The sequence below is a fragment of the Galeopterus variegatus genome, unplaced genomic scaffold (assembly GCF_000696425.1).
Source record: "Galeopterus variegatus unplaced genomic scaffold, G_variegatus-3.0.2 Scaffold2480, whole genome shotgun sequence".
Taxonomy (NCBI): Eukaryota; Metazoa; Chordata; class Mammalia; order Dermoptera; family Cynocephalidae; genus Galeopterus; species Galeopterus variegatus.
Window position 1 is genome coordinate 162,656 of NW_007728591.1, and position 24,707 is coordinate 187,362.

The 24,707-nt window shown below is 45.8% G+C and overlaps 2 protein-coding genes across 2 annotated transcripts in view; one reads left to right on the forward strand and one right to left on the reverse strand.

Annotated features, from left to right (window-relative positions):
• Positions 1 to 24,707, forward strand: part of HSPB11 (heat shock protein family B (small), member 11) — an 84,744-nt gene that overhangs the window by 44,515 nt on the left and 15,522 nt on the right. The gene's annotated exons all lie outside the window — the stretch shown is intronic.
• On the reverse strand, positions 8,359 to 24,064 carry DIO1 (deiodinase, iodothyronine, type I). Its single transcript, XM_008581860.1, has 3 exons — positions 23,728 to 24,064; positions 11,221 to 11,420; positions 8,359 to 8,934 (listed from the first exon to the last, which is right to left on the reverse strand). Exons 1-3 carry the CDS (start codon positions 24,062 to 24,064, stop codon positions 8,866 to 8,868), a joined length of 606 nt encoding a protein of 201 aa, XP_008580082.1. The 3' UTR covers positions 8,359 to 8,865.

Consider the following 24,707-nt stretch of genomic DNA (forward strand, 5'->3'; position numbering starts at 1 on the left):
TGTGGGATCCGAACCCTCGGCGGGAGCGCCTGCCGCACTTCCCAAGCAGCGCACTGTAGCAGTGCGCCACCGGGCCGGCCCTCTAGAAATATATTCTAATGAAATAATCAGATAAAGGACAAATGTACAAAGATGAATGGACAAAGATTTACAACCATGCTGTTTATAAGATAAGAAAACTGGAAACTACTACACGTCCATACATTAAAAAGACATCATATACCATACTTTATAATGGGATATGAATCATATCAATATAGAATAGATACTTCTGCTTAAAGATGGAGTAAAGTGATTTTTACTCCTTCCCCTTTCTTAAAACTCTTTATTTACAACAAAAAGAATTATAAGGAGAAAAAAATTTCATCTTCAAGGAAATAGTTAATAACCGTAACATCAAACAGGGATGCACATTCACTAAGTACAGTAAAATCAGGAGTTCGGTAAAGGAGGAAGCTGAGAACTGGCATTTGCTCTCTCAAAGCTAGAGACTTCCCTAAACATGTCCCAGTTGTGAAAGGTTTATCTAACAATCCCTTGGTTAGATGGACAAGGGCTGTAAGTGGCTTCAAGAGGATGGAGACTGTCCCCATAGAGGCTCAGGTTAATAACAGAATGGCGGGGGAGATGGAGCTGAATGAGAAACCAGGCAAGACAAACCAAAGGAGGCTGCTGAAGGTAAAAACACTGAAGGAAGGTATCTAGCTCAGACTGCCATAACAGGCTATAGACTGGATGGCTTCAGCAACAGATGTTTATTTTCTTTTTTTTTTTTTTGTCTTTTGACTTTTTCCGTGTCCGGCAACGGATCGCAACCCTCAGTGCTGCCCCCGTACCGGACCGGGGACCGGCAACGGGATTGCAACCCTCGGCGCCGCTCCCGCGCCTCGCTCAGCCAGTGAGCGGGAACCGGTCTGTATGTGGGATCCGACCCCTCGGGCGGGAGCGCCGCCGCGCTTCCCAAGCGGCGCACTATCCAGTGCGCCACCGGGCCAGCCCAACAGATGTTTATTTTCTCTCACAGTTCTGAAGGCTGTAAGTCCAAGATTAGGGTGCTAGCATGGTTAGCTTCCCTCCTGCACTATAGGTAGCTTCTTTGTGTGCAGACAGAAAGAGCTCTGTGGTGTCTCCTCTTAAAGGACATTACTCCTATGTATCAGGGTCCCACCTTTATGTCCTCATTTAACCATAGTTACTTCTGCATAGGCCCTGTCTCCAAATACAGTCCCATTGAGGGTGAAGGTTCAACATATAAATTTGGGGGGTCATGGGGCACACATCAGTTCATAGCAGAAAGTAAGAAGACAGCCAAAGCAGAAGGTTACTGAAGAGGATTTCTGTGAGCCCCACTGCAAAGGCAGTAATAATAAGGGGATATTCAAGACAACTAATCTAAATGAAAGTTGCAGATTGCCCCAGCTGACTCCTCATCCTATGCTATGTTTCAGCAAATAACAAGCCCCATTAAAAATACTAATAATTAGAAAAGGCCCAGAAAGGGACTAATTTAGGTCAAGTTCTCTAAAAACAGCCTGAGACAGGGATTCTTTTAAGAGTGATTTATTGAGACAGTGCTCCCAGGAGAAACTTTTCAGGAAGTAAGGGAAGCAGGAAATTGCAGAAGGAAAAGGTAATCAAAGATATTGCTTTAGCCCAAGTCTAGCCTCAGCCTGATTCCACAGGGAGTTCTGGAGCATAAATGGCACCAGAGAGGTATACTCCCCCACCTTGCATCAAGGGGGCACGCCTTTGTACTCATAAATCCAACAATCATTGGCCATGGGCCACACTCAGGTGAAGGACATAATCCCTTAGACATTTCTGGATAAGATAGCTCTTGTTGTGTGGGCAGATTTCAGGAAAAGGTACTGCTGTTAGCCAACACTCACAGCAGCTGGCTGATGAGTTCATTGCCTTGGTAAAATAAAATGTACCAACAACACCCACTATAGCAGTGGTTCTCAAAGTGTGGTTCCCGGAACTGCAGCATCAGCCTCTTTTGAGAGCTTGTTAGAAATGCAAATTCTCTAGCCCAACCCCAGATCTATTGAATCAAATCGATAACTTTGGGGGTAGGACCAAAGAATCTGTGTTTTAACAAGCCCTCCAGGTGATTTTGATGCATGCCAACGTTTGAGAACCACTGTACTATAGGGGCCCATGACTAGAAACTGTAAAACAAAAGGATGAAAAACAAACAGAAAATTAAGGCAGATACAGAACATTTGTTGCAAGAGAAAATACACAAAGAACATATTGAGTTGAGACCCATAGGTATCCCTCAAATAGACAAGAAGAGTTCAAAGAAGAAACACAAGCGTTTTAAAATTACAGACAGAAGATGAGAAGTGAGCTGGCAGAGCTAAGAAAAACAAAATGGAAGAGAAAAAACTTTTTCAAATTTGAAAGCCACATAAACAAAGAAATAATGACGATGTAATTTTAGCCATCAGTATTCAATTTGGAAAACTGAAATCACTTTAGATATTTCAAGCAGAGAGGGAAATAAGAGGAATTGGTTATGAAGTTGACAAGGCTAGAAGCAAATGGAAGATGTGATGTAACCCAGAGCTAAAAGCCCATGAGCCACACTCACTGTTGACCTGTAGAGGCATCGCCACTGCCTCTGAACAGAAGCCACCCCACCACCATGGCTGATGATAGCAAAGCTACTACCTGCAGAGCACAGTCACCTGCAATCCCTACAGCCAGAAGTGGAAAAAATGCCTCCTCCCTTCCAGCCACCTTCTAATCTCCCACCAGAGCTTCCCACTGGCAGAACCTAACCAGGAAGCAGCTGACAAGAGAGCCTGGGTGTGTTGCTAGAGCTAGGGCTCACAGACCCTACAAACCCATTGTACAGTCTGGGTCACAAACCCCTCACCTGCAGGTCCACGAGCTAGGTAATAGTAAAAGATCCTGGGAGCCGTGGGTAAAAAATTAATAGGCTTTATTCAGATGCAAGTTTAGGTAGCTAGCAGCAGCCACCCTAGTGGCCTCCCGGGGTGTCCCAACGGCGCTGTGGATCAGAGCCACTCTTACTTTATACTTAAGTCCGATAACCCAAAACACCTGGGCGCACATACGCAATTACATTAGACAATAACCAAGAAACACCTGGGCACACATGTATATTTACATCAAATGCTCGGCAAGACTCCAAACCCCTCGAGGGACCCCGACCATTTATATTTACTTTCCCTACACTGAGAAATGCAGTTTTCAGGCCTCCAGCTCCCTGAAATACAGAGGTAAGAATGGAAGAGTGGGAATGGGTGGGACCCAACAAACTATGTCTGGCACAATAATAAACCCAATTTTAAAAGAATCAAGATTGGAGGAGTGAACTTGAGAAAAATCACAACATGAAATAGAAAACAATAAAGATTGAAAAAATGGTTATAGAGAAGATAATAGTTATGAAAGAAAAAGGGATACAACATACCCACAGTTTTAGGTCCTAAGTAAGAGAATTGGACAAATGCAACAGAAAAGATATTCAAGGCAACAGAAGAAAATGTCCCCAAAATTAAAAAGAAAATTAAATCTTAGGATCAAAAGAGAGCTACAAATAAATAAATACATAAAAAACCAGGGGGGAGGGGGAGGGAAGGAAGAAGACATAACAATTACAATTTCTTTTTTTTTTTTTTTTCCTTTTTGTCTTTTTTTTCCGTGACCGGCAACGGATCGCAACCCTCAGTGTCGCGCCCGTACCGGACCGGGACCGGCAACGGGATCGCAACCCTCAGTGTTGCACCCGCGCCTCGCTCAGCCAGTGAGCGGCCGGTCTGTATGTGGGATCTGAACCCTTGGCGGGAGCACCGCCGCGTTACCAAGCGGTGCACTGTAGCAGTGCGCCACCGGGCCAGCCCAATTACAATTTCTTGAAGTTGATACAACAAGCAAACAGAAAGGACATTGTTGGGAGGGAGGGGGAAGAGGGAGGGAGGGGGGAGGGAGGTTTCGGTAATGGACCACAATAATCAACCACATTGTATATTGACAAAATAAAAATAAATAAATGAATAAATAAATCCTGGGAGGGCCGGCCCGGTGGCGCACTGCGCTAGTGCACCACTGGGGAAGCGCGGAGGCGCTCCCGCTGAGGGTTCGGATCCCACATACAGACCGGTTCCTGCTCACTGGCTGAGCGAGGAGCGGGGGCAACACCGAGGGTTGCGATCCCGTTGCCGGTCCCGGTCCGGTACGGGCGTGACACTGAGGGTTGCGATCCATTGCCGGACACGGAAAAAGACAAAAAAATAAATAAATAAATAAAATAAATCCTGGGAGTTATCCCATAAGGAATATTCATTTTCATTCAGACTCGAAGTGACCATTAAGATGCACTAGTAAAAAATCCATGGCTTTTACAGTCCGGTCCTATTTCTTCTAGTTTAAGGATTCTAATGAAAAAAATATTGCCATGGAAGAGTTTGTTTTTATTAGAAATAAGGCAGATGCATTTCTTATTTCTTAATAAATGAGAGTTCTTTTTTTTTTTTTTTTAAAAGATGACCGGTAAGGGGATCTCAACCCTTGGCCTGGTGTTGTCAGCACCATGCTCAGCCAGTGAGAAAACCGGCCATCCTTATATAGGATCCGAACCCGCGGCCTTGGTGTTATCAGCACCGCACTCTACCGAGTGAGCCACGGACCGGCCCCAAATGAGAGTTCTTATAAAAATATTCAAATAGCCAGGATTTATATTTTGTTAAATTGAAGTATGAAATAAAAGATGCATGCTTAATTATAAAAAAAAAAAAAAGTATTCCAGGAAATTTTGATACAGAACAATCAACACTGGAATATGTCTTGGCAAAGTTACTGCACTTCAAGTATAAAGAAAGAATTGATAGGTTTCCAGGCAGAATAAAAGCAATTCAAATGCTAGGAGAAATAAGGCTGACCTCAGACTTTTCCTCTCCTTACTGCTAGAAGACAGTGGAGAAATGTCCACAAACCTCTGAGGTAGAGACCAAAACACAAGAATCTTAAACCCAGCCACGTATCATTCAGGCTTAAAGACAACTGGCAGTCACAAGCATGTAAGACTACAGGGAGTACAGGATACATGTGCCCCTCTTGACAAAACTACCGGAAACTTTCAATGATCTAATCTGTTTGGCAGATTAAGTATCCTGGAATCCTTCCTCAATCAAACACCTAACAATTTTGGATAAAAATATTTTAATGCACATTTTAAAATTAATGGCTGAACTTACATCAAATAAAAGAAAGTACTTTGTGGCCAGGAACAAATTTAGAGACCTGCTCCTGGGAGGTAAACAAGCATTAAAGTTGTTGGCCATTCTGGGGGTATCTGCCAATTCCTGATAGTCAGAGGTCTGGTTTCCTAGGCCTCTTGCCAGGCACAAGAGGCAATTGGGCCAGCCACAATAAGGTGTAGGCTTAGAGTCCTCACATAATGCCAAGTACTACAAAGGGCATCACCCTCAGAGAATATGTGAACTAGAGGGAAACCCTTCCTTTTTTTTTTTTTTTTAAAAGATGACCGGTAAGGGGATCTTAACCCTTGACTTGGTGTTGTCAGCACCACGCTCAGCCAGCGAGCCAACCGGCCATCCCTATATGGGATCCGAACCCGGGGCCTTGGTGTTATCAACACCGCACTCTACCGAGTGAGCCACGGGCCGGCCCGAAACCCTTCCTTTAAATCAGTTAATGTTCTGAATACAAACTACACTCACATCTGGACAAGATATATTAATAAGCTTCTTTCACTTACCAGTACTTTACAATGTTAGCCAGGCAGAATGGGTTCATTCTTGATATCCAGGTACTTTCCATCATGAATTAGAATTGAGCCCAAACCTCTTTCAGTCCCCTACACATGTTCTTTTTTCCACCTTTGCCCATGTAATTCTCTCCACGTGAAATGCCCTTCTCCTTTCCCATGTTCTCCAGGCTCCCATCCCAAACTGTAGAAGTACTGAGCATCCTTGGAGACTAAGCCCAAAAGCTACCAGCTCCATAAAGTTTTGCCAGATTCACCCAGCCCAGAGGAATTGCTCTCTCCTCTGTGCCCTCTGAGCAATTAGTCTTTGCCTCAGCTCTAATATATATTCCACCTTGAATTATAGTCATTGTTGTGTTTGTGTGGTTCTCCACGAGATTAAGCTGCCGGAAGATAAGAGCTGTTCCTTGTGCATCTTGGCATCCAGAAAAGAATAAATACTCAACATTTGATGCATTAAATTGGAGAGAATTGAGTTGGAAAGCCTGGGGTATATTTTATCATTCTGAAAATTCCTCAGTTCCAGCTACTATTATTTGTTGAACACTGGGACATTGCTATGTGTTTATAGACATGAATTGGAGCACCTTCTGAGAAGTGATTCAGAAGAGCATTCCCTTATGTGCTGTATCCTTTTGTGGAGCTTAGTACTTAGGAAGGACAGTGCTCAGCTGTGCTTCAGTTCTACCATTCTCCCAGCTACTCATTCTCAGTATAAGCTCACAAACTCATGTGTGTATTGGTCAGTTGCTTTGGCAGGATGGAGAATTTTTATTCAGTGTCCTTGCTGTCCTGTCTTTCTTTTCCATCCCTCAAACCCCCAAAAGGGGACCCAAGGAGGCAGCTTTGGAACAATAAAGTTGATAATTGTAATAGCCGACACTTATATGGCATTTTCTTCAAGCCCAGGCAAAGTTCTGAGTGCTTTGCTCATGAATCCTCTATGGGGTAGGCACTATTGAGATCCCATTTTATAGTTGAAGATACCAAGGCAGCTTAACCAAAGTCACACATCCAGCAGGAACAGAGCCAGGACTCTGGCCTTGAAGTTAGAGATTGGGTTTAAATCTCAACTTGTTACTTACTAGTCCTGAGAACTTATGAAAGTCACTTAACTCTCTGTGCCTTGATTTCCTCATCTGTAAAATGGGTATAATAATCTCCTCTTTGGGATAGAGAGAGATTAAATGAGATAGCATATCTGAATTTGCCTTTACCTGGTAGATGATTAATAATAGCTAATTTTTTTTTTTTTTTTTTGTCTTTTGTCTTTTTCCGTGTCCGGCAACGGATCGCAACCCTCAGTGTTGCCCCCGTACCGGACCGGGGACCGGCAACGGGATCGCAACCCTCGGCGTTGCTCCCGCGCCTCGCTCAGCCAGTGAGCGGGAACCGGTCTGCATGTGGGATCCGAACCCTCGGGCGGGAGCGCCGCCGCGCTTCCCAAGCGGCACACTATCCAGTGAGCCACCGGGCCGGCCCAGTAATAGCTATTTTTAAAAGAGTAAAATGACAGCAATAATAATATTAGCATTGTAGCAACTACAGCAGAGCCAAAGAGAATGTTTCATGTTAGCAGAATGTTTCCCAAATCCATTATTTTATGTCATGTTATAGTTTGAGTCCAATGTGAAAAATTATTCTCCTCCAGCAGGAGTTCAGAAGACAAAACCAAATTTGACATGTAATGCATAGAGACTGAGTGTTCTTCCCACCAGATGAGGCCCTTCCAGCATGTGGTATTTTCACTGATCAGATTACATTGGGCTCTAATAAAAGACAGATCAGGCTGACGCAAGTTGGAAAAGAAAATATAAAGATCAGACTGAAGCCATCCAAAATAGCCTAATATATTTTAATCATTCTGTATTAGCTTGCTGCATCTTAAAACATTTTCTTTCAAATCAAGTCACAGCTGTGCACACTTTAGGCTGTGGCCGTCATAAAGAAATATGAAAAGAAGCAGAGTTAAAACCACGATGAATACCAATGGTTATCCATTAGTGTGATGTAATCTAACACAAATGACCTTTAGGAGGAGACTTGCGAAGAAATCAGAGAAACATTTCAAATATGAGCTTCTACATAACTGAATGATAGCTTTGCTGGTGCCTAGTGTCTGGTTTGGTCCAGGTTATAACCAAAGGTTATATAAGGCTTTTGGGAAGGCAGTCCTTCCCTCCAAATGACTCTGATAAGTGAGGATAGTGGAAGATTCCAGGGTACAGAGAGCCAGATTTCTATGAAATGTATTCAAAGATGTTAAAGTAAATACTCTCCTCTTCACTGGTAGAATTGGAGATGTGTTACCATGGAAACTCACCCATCACAACCACCAGCATCGACTAGTTTAAATCTTTTGGCAAGGAAAGGATTACTGTCTTCTTCTGTTCCTACTCTCTCCTCTTCCAATTCCTCATCTGTCTATTACAACTGGAATTCTTCCCATGCTTGGTTCTTTATTTTTTTATTTTTTATTTTATTTTTATTTTTTTTAAAAGATGACCGGTAAGGGGATCTTAACCCTTGACTTGGTGTTGTCAGCACCATGCTCACCCAGTGAGCTAACTGGCCATCCCTATATGGGATCCGAACCCGGGGCCTTGGTGTTATCAGCACCGCACTCTCCCGAGTGAGCCATGGGCCGGCCCCCATGCTTGGTTCTAAAAAACAATTTAGTGTCTTAAATAATCAATTCCATAAATGGCAAATTTATCTAATAGAAAGGATGCCCTAATGGACCACTTGGTATCAGAGTGACTGTAGAGAGACACCACATCACAGAAGTATGCTGTGGAGTGCGACTGTTCTTTCACTTGAAAACATTGTGCAATGAATGTGGTCTCCACAGTGGGAGAAGTGTGGAGTTATACTTTCTTTAACTGTTCACTTGCCTGAACAGATCAAATGTTGCTTCATTTCGTGGTTATAACAACTTGTCCTGATTGAATGCTGTGACCTGCACTCCCTAGCTGGGAGTTGTTTGCTTAGATAAGATTCATCTGGCAACACAGGTCAAAGATAGAAGCCAGCTGGGTTGGAGGGAGAGCCAAGCCTTGAGGAGCCCTCCTATTGATCACCTAGAACTGGAGGATCTGTCCAGATTAACTGTGGAGCTTTTCCAGAAGCACACGAACTTCCTCTGGATTGTAGTTCCAAGGGCCAGATTTACCCTGCAAGAGAAATGAATCAGGCATTCCCAGATTCCCAACTTGCAAGGAATATGTAGGTCTGCAGCTTAGTTACAACATTTGGGCAAATGATATCTATGTGGGAATCATCTATGTAGTAAATGGCAAATGCAACCGTGAGGTGGATGAGATCGCCCAGGGAAAGTGAGTAGAGTGGCACCAACATTTAACAGGTAGACTGGATAGAGAAGTAGGAGGAAAACCAGAGGAGGTAAAGTAACAAAGAGTTTCAGAAGGAGAAAGGGGTCTACACAAATAAGCTTTTCTCCCATAATCAGACCTTCAGACTGGCCTTATCTTCTTCTCCAGCCTGCACTTCAAGTTCTACCCATTCTGTATCAGAACCACCTCTGTCTCTCCAATCCCGCTGCCTTAGGTCAGCTCTCTTCACCCACTACTTGGGCAGCTGCCACACCTCCCAGCTGCCCCCAGTCATCAGTCCCTGTCCCTTCACCCAGTAGCCAGTGATCTTTCTAAGTACGGATCTCATCATGCCTTTCCCCTGCTCAAAACCCTTCAGTGGCTCTCCTTTGCCCTAAGATGAAGGCTAATCCCTGTAACCCAAATGCCCCCAATTCTCTATTCCTACTCTGCCCTCATATGCCTCAGTGCCTTTGCCCACCCTCTTCCCTATATTTGCAGTGCTTTTCACTCACCATGCTCCCTTGGCTGACTCCTTATCCTTTAAAGCCGAAGCAACTGCTACCTGCTCTGAGAATCCTACCCTTCCCTGGGTGTCAGAAAACTCGCAGTCTGGGCCAAGCCCGTGGCTCCGCGGGTTCGGATCCTTTATAGGGATGACCGGTGCGCTCGCAGCGCTCACTGGCTGAGCGCGGTGCGGCCAGTCTCAAAAAGGACAAAAAAAAAAAAGAAAAAAAAAAAAAAAGAAAAAAAAAAAAAAAGAAAAAAAAAAAAAAAGAAAAAGAAAACTCGCAGTCTGGGCCAAGCCCGTGGCTCACTCGGGAGAGTGTGGCGCTGGGAGCGCAGCAGCGCTCCCGCCGCGGGTTCGGATCCTTTATAGGGATGACCGGTGCGCTCGCAGCGCTCACTGGCTGAGCGCGGTGCGGCCAGTCTCAAAAAGGACAAAAAAAAAAAAGAAAAAGAAAACTCGCAGTCTGTGAGCCAAATCAGTCTTGATACCTCACACTCTGTCATTTGCATATTGTCTATGGCCACTTTTATTCTATAACAGCGGACTTGAATTGTTGTGACAGGAATTATTTGGCTCACAAAGTGGAAAATATTTACTATCTGGCCCTTTACAGGCCCTTTACATTGCTCTGGAGTCCCCCAGCACTTAAGACATTGGACTATGAACATCTTGAAGTAAGGCATGGGCCATTTCCAATTCATTTTTTTGTTTCCGGCATTTTCACAGGATCTAACTCAGAGCAGAGACTCAGTGTCCAGCATGCCTTAGTCATGCTATCTTAGAACCATGTCTCAGGGGATGGAAAAGGAAGAGGGACCTAAATCCTTACATAAGTAGAACTAACTTGACCCGTGGGCAGAGGAGCATCCACATGGTTGGGTTTCATCTGTTTACCAAGCCTTGAAATGCACTCAGTAGCTATAAAACTTAGTTTCTGTCCTTTCAAGGGAAGTCAACAGAGTCCAATGGGTCAAAGGCTGTGGTTACCTCCCTTGCCCTGACCAGGCTGGGAGCCTTGAGAAGAAACAATCACCAGAAAGGAAGCCTGGACTCACTTCCTGCCACGCATCCCTGTTTCAGCCTTTCTAGCTCCTAACTACAGGGTTGATCCCCTCCAGATGTAGGCCTGCCTCAGAGATTAGCAGCTTCAGACCCTCCCACTCCTGCCCTATTCTGTACAGGGGATTTAGAATTGAAATCAGAGCCTTGCCCAGTGTAACCTTGGGCAAGTGAATTCCTCTCTCTGAGCATTGTTTATAAAATGAAAACAACATTCTCTATCTCTTGGCTTAAAACCAAACCAGGGCTGGGTCAGTCATCCAGGTTCAGAAAGCAGCCAGGAGGAAGCGGCTCCAGTCCAGGTGACTTTCACATGCATTATTTCATCCTCTGCAAGGTGAGGACCAACATGCCCATTTAGCAGAAGAGGAAAGTGAAGCTCCAAGAGATGAAAGGACTCACCTATAGTCACATGGCTGGTCAATGGCTGGGCAATGATTTGAATCCAGCTCTGCTTGATAAAAAGCCCTCTCTTTGCACTTGCCCTCCCTGGGCCCCTTTGCCCTCCCTGGGTCCCTTTGTTCTCCCTGGACCCCCTGCCCTTGGGTCATCATCACCTTATAGAGGATCCTGCCCTCCTGGAGTACGTAGAGCCTCTCAGGCAGTGCTGCGTAGTGCTGGCTGCTCTGGTTCTGCATCGTGTCCACCACCACAGGGCACTGGGGGTTCCTGGCCAGCAGCAGATGGGCCGCTTGCAGGCGCTCCTGCAGGTTCTGGTGATTCCTGATGTCCACGTTGTTCTTAAAAGCCCAGCCATCTACAAGAGAAATTCCAGGCACCAGGCCCCACAGGCATGACACACACTTCCTGCAGACTGAATACCCCCCACTTTTTTTTTTTTTTTAAAGATGACCGGTAAGGGGATCTTAACCCTTGACTGGGTGTTGTCAGCACCACGCTCACCCAGTGAGCAACTGGCCATCCCTATATGGGATCCGAACCCGTGGCCTTGGTGTTATCAGCACCACACTCTCCCGAGTGAGCCACGGGCCGGCCCTACCCCCCACTTTTAACTGTCCATCTCAGACAGAGAAGACCTTGTCCGTGATTTGGTCCAGTTTCCTATTATGTTGAATGTGCGAGGTCACATAGGGAGTGAGAGATTGATCTAGACTGAAGCCCAGGGCTCCTGACTGCCAGGCTGCCACTCTTTAATGTGAGATAGTCCAATAAACCAGTACTCCTCAATCTTTAATGTGTATATGAATCATTTGGGGGCTTCATTAAAAGAAGATTCTGATTCAGTCTGTCTAGGGTGGCACTGAGAGTCTAACTAGCTCCCAGAATGCCGAGGCCACTGGTGCCTGGACCATACTTTGAAAGGCAAAGGTCTAGATCCGTTGTTGTCTAAGTGTGTGGTCCACTTAGACAGCAGCATAAATATCACCTGGAAGCTTGTTAATAATGCAAATTCTCAGGCCCCACCCTAGACTGACTGAGAATGGGGGACTGCTTCTTCCAGATGATTCTAATGCACACCGAGTTTAAGAACTGCTGCTCTAGCACCTAGACAATTCCTCTCCTAATTCTTCCTCACCATAGTGTTCTTTCCAAAATGCAAATCTGACTATGTCACTCTCCTGCTTATATCTTTCTGTGGCTCCCTATCACCTTCAGGATAAGTCTCAAACTCCTCAGTGTGGTCCACTAGTCCCTAAGTGACCTGGCTCCTGCCCATCTCTCCAGCCTGCCTCCACCTCTTCATTCCAGTCAGATGGGTGAAATTCTTGGATTCCTTGACCCACCCACCCCCAAGCTGTCTTTCACTTCCACCCTTTTCATCACAGTAGCTGCCTCTACCTGAAGAGTGAGCAGAATGGGGCCTTCTCTTTCCTTGGTTCGGATACTGTGACTTCCGTTCCTGTGGCTGATGTTGTGCAAGCTCTACTTACAGCCTTATGATAAGCCACTTGGTGAGCTCATAGCCAAGTACCACCACTAGCCTGACAATGACCCTTGTTCTCATCCCCTCTTAAGCAGTCTTCCAGACTTCTAATCATACTACCTTCCAACCCATCATCCCATCTGTCCTCTAGAGACTCACAACAATGGGCCCACAAGTTGAAAATACAACCATAAACTGCTGATGGCCTTGTTCTTCTAATTGCCTCATTTCTGGGGAGCTTGGAACACAGATAATGTGGTCATGGGTTCCTTTGGAAGCCCTGCTGCCTGCGTTTACAATAACAGTCACCTCTGTGGGTGATATAAGTTGCCTAAGTCTACCAGTGGAGTTGGCTCACCTCCTCAGTGCTTCAAAGTCTCCTTGCTCAGTAACCTTCCCCCAGATAAAACCAGTCCTCAAGAGAAATTCAAACCATACCAGTGCCTGGCCACAGACTGAAGTACTATCACTTGTCATCAAATGTGCTACTGATGAGAGCACCAGCTTATATCTGTACCATGTTTAGGCAGCCTTGTCCACCCATCAGTTCATTGGGAGCTTCACAGCAACCTCCTATGGAAGGACAAGCAGGGATTCTCATCCCCATTTTGCAACCGAGAACATGGAGACCCACAGAGGAACAGTGATTTGCCTTCCCAACTTTAACTGTGAGTTCCTTAGAGGCAGGAACTGTGTATATCTTCAGTCTCTATATCCCTAGGTTCAGCACAGGGCTCGGTACATAGCAGGTGCTTATTAAACATTGTTGAATGAGTGATTTCTGTGAGGTAGGTGTTGTCATCCCATTTTAGTGGGAAACAGGCATGGAAGGTAAGTTGACCACGGTCATGTGGCCAGCACGTGATGGAGCTAGGACTCACACCCAGGTCTGAAATTCTAAAGTCTGTGTTCTTCCCACCACACCTTGTGCCTCCCCATATTTTACCCAGACCAGCGTGGTGTGTGGGAAAAAGGAAGCCACCTGACTTAGTCCACAGACCTCAGACTTCCTACAATTGGTGGACATCTTATTTTTGAGGTTCAGGCCATACCCACTTCTGTCTGATTGATAGAAACAAAGACTCTGGGGAAGGAGATGGGGAGGAGGAAGAACTGTCTGTATTAGGAGTGACAAATCACAGAGGATGGAAACTGGTCTCATCAGGACAGGGGCAGGAAGCCTTTCCTCAGTGGCTTGATGTAGACAGTTCTGGGTTCTAAAAAGGGTTAAGGGCTGACCCTGTGGTGCACTCAGGAGAGTACGGTGCTGGAAGCGCAGCAACGCTCCCGCCGCGGGTTCGGATCCTATATAGGGATGGCCGGTGCGCTCACTGGCTGAGCACGGTGGGGGCAACACCAAGCCAAGGGTTGCGATCCCCTTACCGGTCATGAAAAAGACAAAAAAAAAAAAAAAGGGTTAAACCTGCCTGGTCTGATTCCAGGAAAGATGGGTCAGGAGACAGGTATCAGGACCAGGAAACAATTTCTATGATGATCCAACCCCTCTTGTCAGAGTTTGTAATTTTTTCTTTAAGAGATTAAAGCCGGATCCTCTAGAACCTAGTTACTCGAAGTATAGTTCCTGGACCAGCATCCTGGTCTCACCTGGGCCCCATCCCAGCCCTCTTGAGCCAGAATTTGCATTTTGATAAGATCCCTGGGTGATTTGAGTGCACATTAAAGTTTGAGAAGCACTGCTGCAGGACAGTTAAATCAGCTTTGGCTGAACTTCAGCTGTCAGCTGTGATGACATCAAGGCATTGTCTCTTCTCGGCCATGGAGACCACAGAGGCCTATGTCACTGCCCAAGGTCTCTTTAACTGATGGCTGCTGCTCTCACAAAGGGGTAATTGACTAAGAGATACACTGTGCTTGTGTTTGCTCTCCTGTTCCCTAGGATTTTTTATTTTTTTTACTAAGGAAATTTTCAAATATACATAAAAGTAGAGAGAATAGATTAATGAACCTCCAGGTATGTATTATCCTACGCTAATATTTTAAATTGCCCCAAAGTCTTAATGAGGACAGAAGCTGCCAGTTAAGAGAATACAGCATTAAGTTGAAAGTAGTTCTCAGACCTTTGGGTGTGTATAATCAAGATACAAGCAGCCTAGGATGGGGCACTGGAATAAGCATTTTCAAAAAGCCACCCAGGTTCTGACATTGGGGATCTAGGGACCACACTGGGAAAAGTATCACTGGGCCAACTTGGCTGAATATTAATTAATGGTAATCTCTACACTTACAACACACAGACCAAACAGCAAGGCTAATATTGGCCTAAACACTTATTCACCCAGTTTTTATGGAGCTCTGACTGTGTGACATGGTCTGTGCTGGGTGCTAGGTGATAGTGATGAATAGTCAGTATCTCTCCCATCTTGTGGGGAGATAGGTGAGTGAACGACACTTGTTCTACTTGTCCACACAAGTCTTCTTGCCTTCTTCAGTCTCTGGGTTTGAAACCTGGTTCAAGCCCCATGAAGATCAAAGGGATGGGGATGCGTCTGACCATTTTGAAAACTTCAGGGAGGCACATGTCTGCCCATTGTAAGAAAGACTTTCTCATGAACAGAGCTGTCCAGCAAAGGGTCAAGATTTCCTGTGATGTAAGAAAGACAGGTGACCACCAGTGAGGGGCTGTAGAAAGGATTCCCCTTCTAGGCAAAACTTGGTCCAGGAGGTGGTTCTCAAAATGTGATCCCCAGACCAGCAGCATCTTCATCACCTGGAATTTGTGAGAAAAGCAAATTCTCAGGCCCCTGTCCCAGATCTATTAAACTCTGGGGTAGAGTCCAGCAGTGTGTATTAACAAGCCTTCCAGATACTTCTAATGCTCACTGAAGCTTGGGAACTACTGACTGAGATGAACCATAACGTCCCTTTAGGGGTATCTTACAAATAGCTATGTAACAGTCATTTGACTTGTGACATTTCAGTTCTAAATTCCTTGTAAATGTGCTCAAATCAGTTCCTTTCCCTTGATTTCCCTATTTATTCATTCAGGATATTAGAATTCTCTCCTAGCCAGACCCATCATGCCAGGTTTTCTGCTCTCTGTGTGACCTGGTTGAAAGCCCAGACTGTGGGGTTTGCAAGGGTGAATAGACCTAGTAGAGGGACTGGGAGATGGTAGGTCCTCGATGAATAGTGGCTTTTTCTCTCTTCCTCTTCCTCCTCCACCCCCAACCTTGAGATGGGGCTTGGGGGAAGGGGAGAGAGAAAAGAAAGGGTAGGAAAAGGTAGAGGCAGAGACTCTTTCTGTACCTGATGCATGTGCTTCTTCAATGTAGATGATGAGAAAATCTGCTATGGAACTAAAGTCTTCAACAAGTCTCTTGAATTGGTCAAATTTGAAAATAAATGAAGGTCAGGTGCAACTTCCAAAATTCAGCACCAGTGGTCTGTTACCTAAAATGGAAATAGAACCATCATAAACCAAGAATCTACACACAGCTTTTTTGCAAGTACCATTTTCACTCCGGTGTTCAATCCTGTTACTTTTATTGCCCCTCCAGGATGGGTCCTGGGCACAGTTGGGGGCTGAAGCCTAGAGAGTACCACTTAGCAGGGGTTGGAGCTGGTTTAATCCTCTCCAGAATGGGAGGTTTCTGTTAGGTAGTCTCAGTGGACCACCTGCAGTCACTGCTTGGTAGTTACAATATGATAAAAGCAGGCATGCATTCATTCTCTCATGTGATGTGATTAGTAACACTGCAAGGTAGGCAACTTTTCTCCCATTTTACAAAGAAACTGAGGTGTATAGACTTGCTCCAGGTCACACAGCAGGTCAGCGGCAGAGTTAAAATGAATACTCTGGATTCTAGAGTCTCAATTCAGTCCTCTTTCCATTCAAAACTTCTCAGTTTTCTGATCCATAAGCGGGCATAATAATAAAACTTATTTTGTAGGATTGTTATGAGGATTAAATAAGTTAACACAGGTAAGAGCTTAAACTGATGCCTGGCCCATACTAGGTGCTCAATAAATGTAAGCTGTTGCTATCAGCTTTTATCTCCTCCTCAGCTATGAAGTGGGGAGGAGGCGAAGGAGGCTCCACAAAGGGAGTAAAGAGCAGGACTGGCTGTTTAGTTTGTTGGGTCCGCTGCAAAATAAAAATGCAGGACTCCCTGTTCAAAAAGTGGAGAAAAATGGGCTGGCTGGTTAGCTCAGTTAGTTAGAGTGCAGCCTTATAATACCAAGGTCACGGGTTCGGATCCCCATATCAGCCAGCTGACCAAAAAGAAAAAAAATGGAGAAAAAGTGTTATTAAATGTATTAAAATATAAAGATGTTTCTTATCTTCCATAGTCTCTCTTGACCTAGCATGGTGTTTTTTAGCTGCTATTTAATGTCACACCCCCCCTGGGCACAGAATGATATTCACAGGGTGAGTACAGATTGTCATAGTCACCCAGCAGCCCTGCAACTTGGTGGGCATGTGTATGTGTGCCTATGTGCCTATGTGCCTGTGTGCCTGTGTGCCTGTGTACATGTATGCCTATGTGCGTGTGTGCCTATGTGCATATGTGCCTGTGTGCATGTATGCCTGTGGCCGCTGGCTATTGACTTCCCTCTCCAGTCACCACACCAACATGCCACACCCTGGCCAGGAGCACAGAAGTTGAGCTAGATATTTCTCCTTCCTACCTGCCCACCACCCCAACCCACAGGGTATTGCAGCCACTGTGCAGGAACATGCTAGTGCCTTGATGGGGGAGGAGGAGGGCAAATGGGTTCTGCCACCAAGTCATCCCCAGTCAATTGCCAAATTGCATCGTGACACTGCCAGCCTGGTACAGGGACAGCTGCCTCCATGCCCTGCCATGAGACACTGGGGGATGCCCACATCTGTCCATGACCTTCCCTATGCCTGTTCCCAGGCCCTCTCTGGGGCCAGAAAGTGGCAGCAGTTACTGGGTGGGAGCAGGAAGAAGGGGCACTTGGGGGTGGAAGAGTGGGCCTTGGAGAACATGGAGGGGGTAGAAGGGAGGCCTGGAAGGTGGAATCCTGTATAAGCCAAGACTCCAAGTCTTTGGGGCATGCTCCATTGTCCCATTGGGCTTCACTTACAAAATGCAGACTCAAAGATAAAATTATTAAGAATTTCAAGACAGCTACTACAGAGCATTAACCCCCAAGCACAAGGCCCTTCTGAGTGTGGGAACCTGTGTGATTCATTGGTTCCATGTGCATGAAGCCAGCCCTGGGTAGGAACCTTCTGTAACTCCCAACCTAGATTGGGGACTACTCTGAGGAGCTGCCAGCACCTGTGATTTCTTATGGCCAGGGCTGACATTGTTGTGCCCTTACCATACAACTACTGGAGCATGGCTGGTCCTGTACTGTGACATGGCTTAAGTGTCTGTGTCCCCCATGCTATTCATTGCCCCTTGAGGGCAGGATCTCCTCATATCCCCAACATCAAGCACACTCTCTTTCTATCTAAAAGCATTTATTCAGCACTTATAATGTGCGAGGCTCCCTGCCACACACTGGGGACTCAGCAGATCTCTACCTGCATACAGTTCAAGGTCTATTAACTGGGGAGTCAAGCAAAAAACAAATAAATGTGTAAATGAAGTACAGTAATTTCAGATTGTGATGTGTTATGAAAGAGACTATAATGGAGCAACCTACTTTTGACAGGTGGGTCAGGGAGGGCCTCTGAAGAGCTGCCATTTAACCTGAGAAATGAAGAGTAGGAAAGAACCAGCCATGGGCAAGGGGAGAAGGGCATTCCAGGCAAAGGGACTTGATGTACAAAGGCCCCAAGGAGGGACAGAGCTTGGTGTGTTCAAGGACCCTCAATACCACTCTGGCCAGAACCAGACAAGAAGAACAATGAGAGAGATGGTTGGAGAGTTAGGTATGGGCCAGAGCAGGCAGGTTCTCAAAGGCCTTGGTAAAGAATCTGGATTTTATTCTAGGTACAATGGGACATCATGGAGATATAAAGCAAGGGTGGTGGATGTTTGATGCAATTTTGGCTGCCCAGATCCTAACCTTCCTTCCTACTCGGAATTCCTTGTTTTATGCTCATTGATGAGAGAATGTGCCCAGCTTTGCTCCATGGAAGACAAGCGGCCAGGTTCGCTCTCTGCCCCCAGCAGCCAGGGCACAGGGAGTGATGCTGGCTGGGCTGATTAGATCCTCCCACATAGATCTTTGATGCTGGAGTCAGTGAGATGGTAGAATTCATTCACAGCCTAGTGGTGGTGCACCTGTCAGGGACAGTAATGGGTTCCCATGGCAACCACAATGACAACAAGATCCAGGCCTGACTGTTGATGCTAAAAGACAGTCCAGGCCCAGGCTCCAGCTGCTGTTGATTCCTTGGAGCCCCCAGCATCTTTCCAGTATGTTCCTTTATGGACATATGTGTGTGTGACCAAGAAAACCAGAGTGAGTTTCTGTTGCTTAAAAGCCAGAACCCTGATTGCTACAGTAAGGCTGTGTAATGATCAGATTTACAATTGATTACTCTGGCTGCTCTATGGAGAATGAAATGAGTGAGAATAGAAGTGGGGTAGAAGCAGTTAGGGTGCACTGGAGAAGTCCACGTGAGAGATAACAGGAGCCTGGGCCAGTGTGCAGGCAGTGGAGGAGAGAAGGTGGAATTGACAGGGCTTGCTGATAGACAGGGATAGGGGCATTTTAACTTTCTTGTGATTTATTTGGTTAGTTATATATCCTCCTTGTTCTGCAAAGGATTTGAAGCAGCTTATACATATAATAAAATATTAAATAGAAACTAAAAAAGAAAAAAAAATTCATGTCACTCTGAGAGGCGGAGAACGGGAGGGAAAAATGGAACACAAATAACAGTCCCTAAGGTCCTGTGCATTTATAACTGAGCTATATATTTGACTCTTGAGTTTCCCGATGGCCAGGTGAAAGGAGAAACATGATCAGTTTTATATTCCTCATTTTTCAGTATAGGAGGGGAAAGCAGGCCAGTTTCTCCAGAGATACAAGGCTCTTCTTGTCCTTGGTGCACAGGTTTTTTCAAAGGAGGCCCTAGGAGGTGTTGAGTGGGCCACAGTCCTGCTGGTTGATTGCAGGATGATTCCTCACCCATATGAAAGGGAAGCCCAGGCCTCGGCAGGGGAGGCTCAGAGACCAGTCATGGCCAAGTGGCCAGTTGTTGGTCTCTTGTGACCCCAGCGAGTCTCTCTTCACATAATGACCCAAAAGACTTTGGGTCAGGACCAACTCCAAATATTAGCTGTCTGGAATTTTCTTTTTAATTGGAAAAGAAATCAATACCCACTGTTTAGAACCTTGGAAGAGACAACCATTTGTTTAATTATTTATAGTGTGGTTGGGCACAGTGGTCAGAACTGAGGGCAAAGTTTAAGCTTAGTTCCCTGCTTTCCTGGTAGCAGAGAGGAAGGTGAGTACAAGGGGATGCCATGCTGAGGGCTGGCAACCTGACTGTTCATGTGCACAGGCCACCGTGCAGAGAACATCATTTCCAGAATGTTGGGCAGGAACTGTCATGTCCAACTCCTTTGTGTAAATGGGAAAATAGCTCCATAGTAGAGCTGAACTGGAACCCACCCCTCATAACTCCTGGCCAGTAAATTAACTCCTGTATCAGTCTCTCTCAGCGAAGAAATCCCACTTACAGTTACTGAGCAACATTTTTATAAGTACACTTGGAGAGATTTTAGAGGATTTTAAATAGGGGCTGAAACAACATCAGTTTAAGATGAACTCTCAAGTACCCAGAAAATAAATTATCCAGAACTTGCCTTCTGCCACAACCTGCCAGTCAATAAAATTTTGCTCTGTGTGTGGGTCACCGAATGTGTGTATACTGCCTGTGTGTGCATGTACATGGACATACAGAGGATAAGAGGTGGCTAAGAACTTCTCTGAGCCCCTGTTGTCTTATCCAATAACAGAAAGTGCACTATCTGAGTGTCAGAAGCATAAGTTCTTGTTCTGGTTCTACTAAGAACTTGCTGTGTGACTCTAAGCAAGTCATTTACCTCTCTGGGCCTTTGCCTCTGAAAAATGAAGGGGTTGCTTTAGATTATGTTAAGAATATTCCAGGTCTCCCAGTCTGTGGCTCTAAAATGAGTTCAGAGTTTACACCCAAAGCATACATCAGAGACTTTTAGTGGCCTGGTGGGTTTCCAAAGTAGTATAAGATGTCTTTTTTTTTTTTTTTTTTTCCTTTTTGTCTTTTTTCGTGACCGGCAACGGATCGCAACCCTCAGTGTCACGCCCGTACCGGACCGGGACCGGCAACGGGATCGCAACCCTCGGTGTTGCGCCCGCACCTTGCTCAGCCAGTGAGCGGGAACCGGTCTGTATGTGGGATCCGAACCCTCGGTGGGAGCGCAGCTGCGCTCCCAAGCGGCGCACTGTATCAGTGCGCCACCGGGCCGGCCCAAGATGTCTTTCTAATAAGCAGAGATGATCATGTTAACTCCCCACTTGCCAACCCTTCCAGAATTCACCAGTACCCTCATTATAAAGTCTACCTCAGGTAAGACATGTAAGATCCCCCAAGCTCTGGTCCCTGATGATGTCTTCAGCCTCATCTTTCTTTCTTTTCTTATCTTTTTTTTTTTTTTTTTTTAAAGATGACTGGTAAGGGGATCTTAACCCTTGACTTGGTGTTGTCAGCACCATGCTCACCCAGTGAGCAAACCGGCCATCCGTATATGGGATCCGAACCCGTGGCCTTGGTGTTATGAGCACCGCACTCTCCCGACTGAGCCACAGGCCGGCCCTTCAGCCTCATCTTTCACCCCTTCCTTCCTCTTGCACCCTACCTCTGCCAAACTTAACAATGCTCTATATCTTGGACCTCTGCTGCTCCTCCCCTCTATACTGCCCTGTGCCCCTACCCCTCTTCCTCACCTGCCCCAAGGCTTCACTGCCCCTAGACAATCAGCTCACCCTCCTCTCCTCCAGGAAGCCTTCCCTTGGCCACCTCCTTATTGCACTCCATGAGAGGGGTCCCTTCCTCCAGAATCCTCTGTTTCCCTCTCTCACTACACTGAGTCTCGCTGAGTTATGAGGTCTTCCATATTGCCAGTGTCCATTATTTCAGGGGACTCTAGGTCAGTGTGGTGGAAGCCAACTCTATGTTATAAATAGAGTTCTCTTTTGCATCTCAGTCTCCTCCTGTTGCCATCCTTGAGTCTCGGATGCAGCAGCAGGGAGCAGAGACAAATCGAACATTTTACTATATGAACTGGCCCACTGAAAGTGGACAGTTAGATGATGCAAGTGAATTCTGTGAATTGGCCATGAGAAAAGCTGGCTTTCAGGGAACTAATCTTTAGACGTTTGGCATTCAGAAATCGGGCTGCTGCTATCACAGTACTTGGCACATAGAAGATAATAGTTTAGTTGTCATTCTCATTGCTCTTATTATCAGTGGTCACTTAGTGAATGTTTGTTGAATAAACTGAGGTCATTTGTGCACTGTGGTTTAAAATCATGAACAGAAAAAGAAAGAAACCCTTGCCTTTCCCTCTGCTTGAAACACTCTTTGCCTTTCCCTTATCAAGCTACAAAGATCTTACTCTTCAAAGCCTAGTTCCCAAACCACCTCCTCCAGGAAACCTTCCAAGTCCTGCTAGCAAAAGTCATACCTTTAGAGCCTCCTCCATTTCACGGGACTGTAAGGATTTATTACATCCATCTGCTTTGTGGAACCATAAACTCCCTGAGTCAAGGAGTCCTAACTCAATGTCCCTGGTATCTAGCTGAGTAGCTGGCACATAGAAGGTGCTCATGAATGTCTGTTGAGGTGCACTGAAAAAACAAGAGGAATCCCTGCTTCTGGGTCTGACTGTGTCACACACCAGCTGTGTTACCTTGGCCTTTTAGTTCTATCCATTTCCCTTCTAACATGAGAGGATTGAATTAGATCAACATTTCCAAAAGCCTGTTCTTTGGAACCAATACAATAATTATAGACATTTCCATAATGGAGAGTTGGGGGTGTGTGTGCATTAGTAAAATTAGTCAGTGTTGTGTTAAACAACGTTTTCTCAAGTTTTGTGTGTGCTTTTAGGCTTCAGGGCTTCTCAGAGCCTTTTATATGCTCACATGCCCTGGGAATTTCCAGGAGGAGGATACGGTATGCAGGGTTTCCCAAACTGCTTTGACCAGGGACCTCTACATAGGAAAGCATATCTGTGGGACTTGGGTTCCAAAAAGAACACGCTTTGAAAAACACAATATTAGCCACCTGACTCAAGAGCCTTCTCTACTATACCTCCTGTGTCCAGGCCCTCGGCTAAGCATGCTGAGGAAGTCAGAGATAAATCAGACATAAACCCTCTCCTGAGGCTCCCCATTGTGCAGGGAGATAAAACTTGTGCTTAGGTAATCATCCCGAATGCAGAGAGGAGCCACGGAAGGTTGTTGAGCTGGGGTGTACTTAGAGAAGAGCAATCTGGCATCCATTCAGAGTTGGGTTGGAAGAAAGGGCAAGAGTGGGGGAAGGAAGTCCTAGCAGGAAGAGAAGCTGTGAAGACAAAAAAGAGAAAACTGACTGGAGAGGTCTTTAAGAACCCAAATAGATGGAACGGGCTTGCCAGGATATGGGGGTGGGGTGGGGGAAGAGAGATCTTTAATAAGTATTTACTGAGTCACTCCCATGTGCCAGCATCAGGCATAGGCGCAATAGGTTAGAGGGATGGTCTCCAACTGCACAGAGTTTTTGGCTAGGGAGGGCAATAGACATTAATCAAATACCCACACATAATTACAAACCATGACAGGTGTAATAAAAGTTTAGGCTGTTAATCAAGCACAGAGAGGGGCTATCTAGTCTGGGGGAGGTGGGTTGGCTTCTCCTAAGAAGTGCCATCAAGCAGGAGTCTGAAGGATAAACAGGAGTTAACCAGGCAGAGAGGTGGGCAAAGAGCATTGCAGGTAGAATGGACTGCACAGGAAGAGCAGTATTCAAGGAGCTGAAAGGCCAGAGTGAATGGTGTATGACTTGAGTGCCTGGGAAGGTGGCGATGCCTCAGAGAAAAAGAATCCAGGAGAGTTCCTAGTTTCAGGAAGTGGAAAGAGAACAAGAATCCGTGAAAGAAACAACTGGAGTGGTAGAAGAATAATTCAGGACTTTCCCACCCACCTCTTTATCCCCCTTTACCACTGCTATTTCAAGCAACTCTCAAGCGCATAGCAGCCTCCTGACCTTGCATGAAGTCCCAGATGTTGCACCTCTGTCCTGAGAGGCGGACCACTGGGCAGTTTGGGGCCAGACCCCCTAGCTCAGTCTTGTCCTCGAGTCGCTGCCAATGGACCTTCAGGACGAACCAAAAATACTGGGTGCTGAAGAAGGTTGGGATCCAGTTGTCATGGCTGAAGTGGGGGTTGTTGGCGATACCAGTCTTCTGGCCCATGGCCAGGATGTGCTGCTTGACTCTCTCTGGAAAAAATGTCAGTAGCACTTTGCCCGTGGCCACATGCACGGCCACCTGCAAAAGTACCCAGAGCCTCTTCAGCCATAGCCCTGGCCAGGGCAGCCCCATCTCGACACAGCCAGAGCTGGCTCTGAGGCCGATGAGCAGAGAGACCACAGCCAGGCAACACTGGGCGGAGCTGAACAAAGGTGTAGGGTGGGAGCGGCCAACCCTGGGCAAGAACGAAGTGCCAGGACAGGAGTTTGTTTGCCTTCCTGTCAACAAAATGGAAAATTCCAAACTAGGTGCACAAAGGTCTGTTCTAGTCATTATCATTTCAGATTCTTTGCCTTAGCTTTTGAGAAATTCTTGGATTGGGATTCCAGATCTTAAATTCTCCCTTTGATTAATTTTTAAAAACAAATTCTTAAAAAAGTTCACACTTAAAGGGACCCTGTTAAAGGATGTATTGCAAGTGAATAGGTTCTAATGTTAATTATTCTCTTAATAATGTAAATTGTTCTTTTACTAATGAAAGATATTTCTCCCACTCATAGCTTCCCGCTGGTGGCTGAATATTTCTGGAGTCAGAGCCCTCCCCAGAGGATATGGATCTGGAACTTCTCAGGGCAGAGATAGAGCTGGGGTCATCCCCAAGAAAATCAGGGGCCTGTGACTCCCCTTAGTACTGGGAGTGGAGAGATAAATAAAACACTCTCTCTGCTCTCAGGGCAGTCATAATCTAGGGCAGGGAAGAGACAAGAAAACGGAA

Excerpts from the sequence above, each read along its gene's own strand:
- DIO1 (XM_008581860.1), bottom strand. The coding sequence starts at position 24,064 with ATGGGGCTGCCCTGGCCAGGGCTATGGCTGAAGAGGCTCTGGGTACTT. Across the intron at positions 11,421-23,727 it reads CATCTGGGACTTCATGCAAG|ATGGCTGGGCTTTTAAGAAC; the intron begins GTCAGGAGGCTG and ends TTTCTCTTGTAG. Across the intron at positions 8,935-11,220 it reads AGGGCAGGATCCTCTATAAG|GGTAAATCTGGCCCTTGGAA; the intron begins GTGATGATGACC and ends TTTCTCTTGCAG.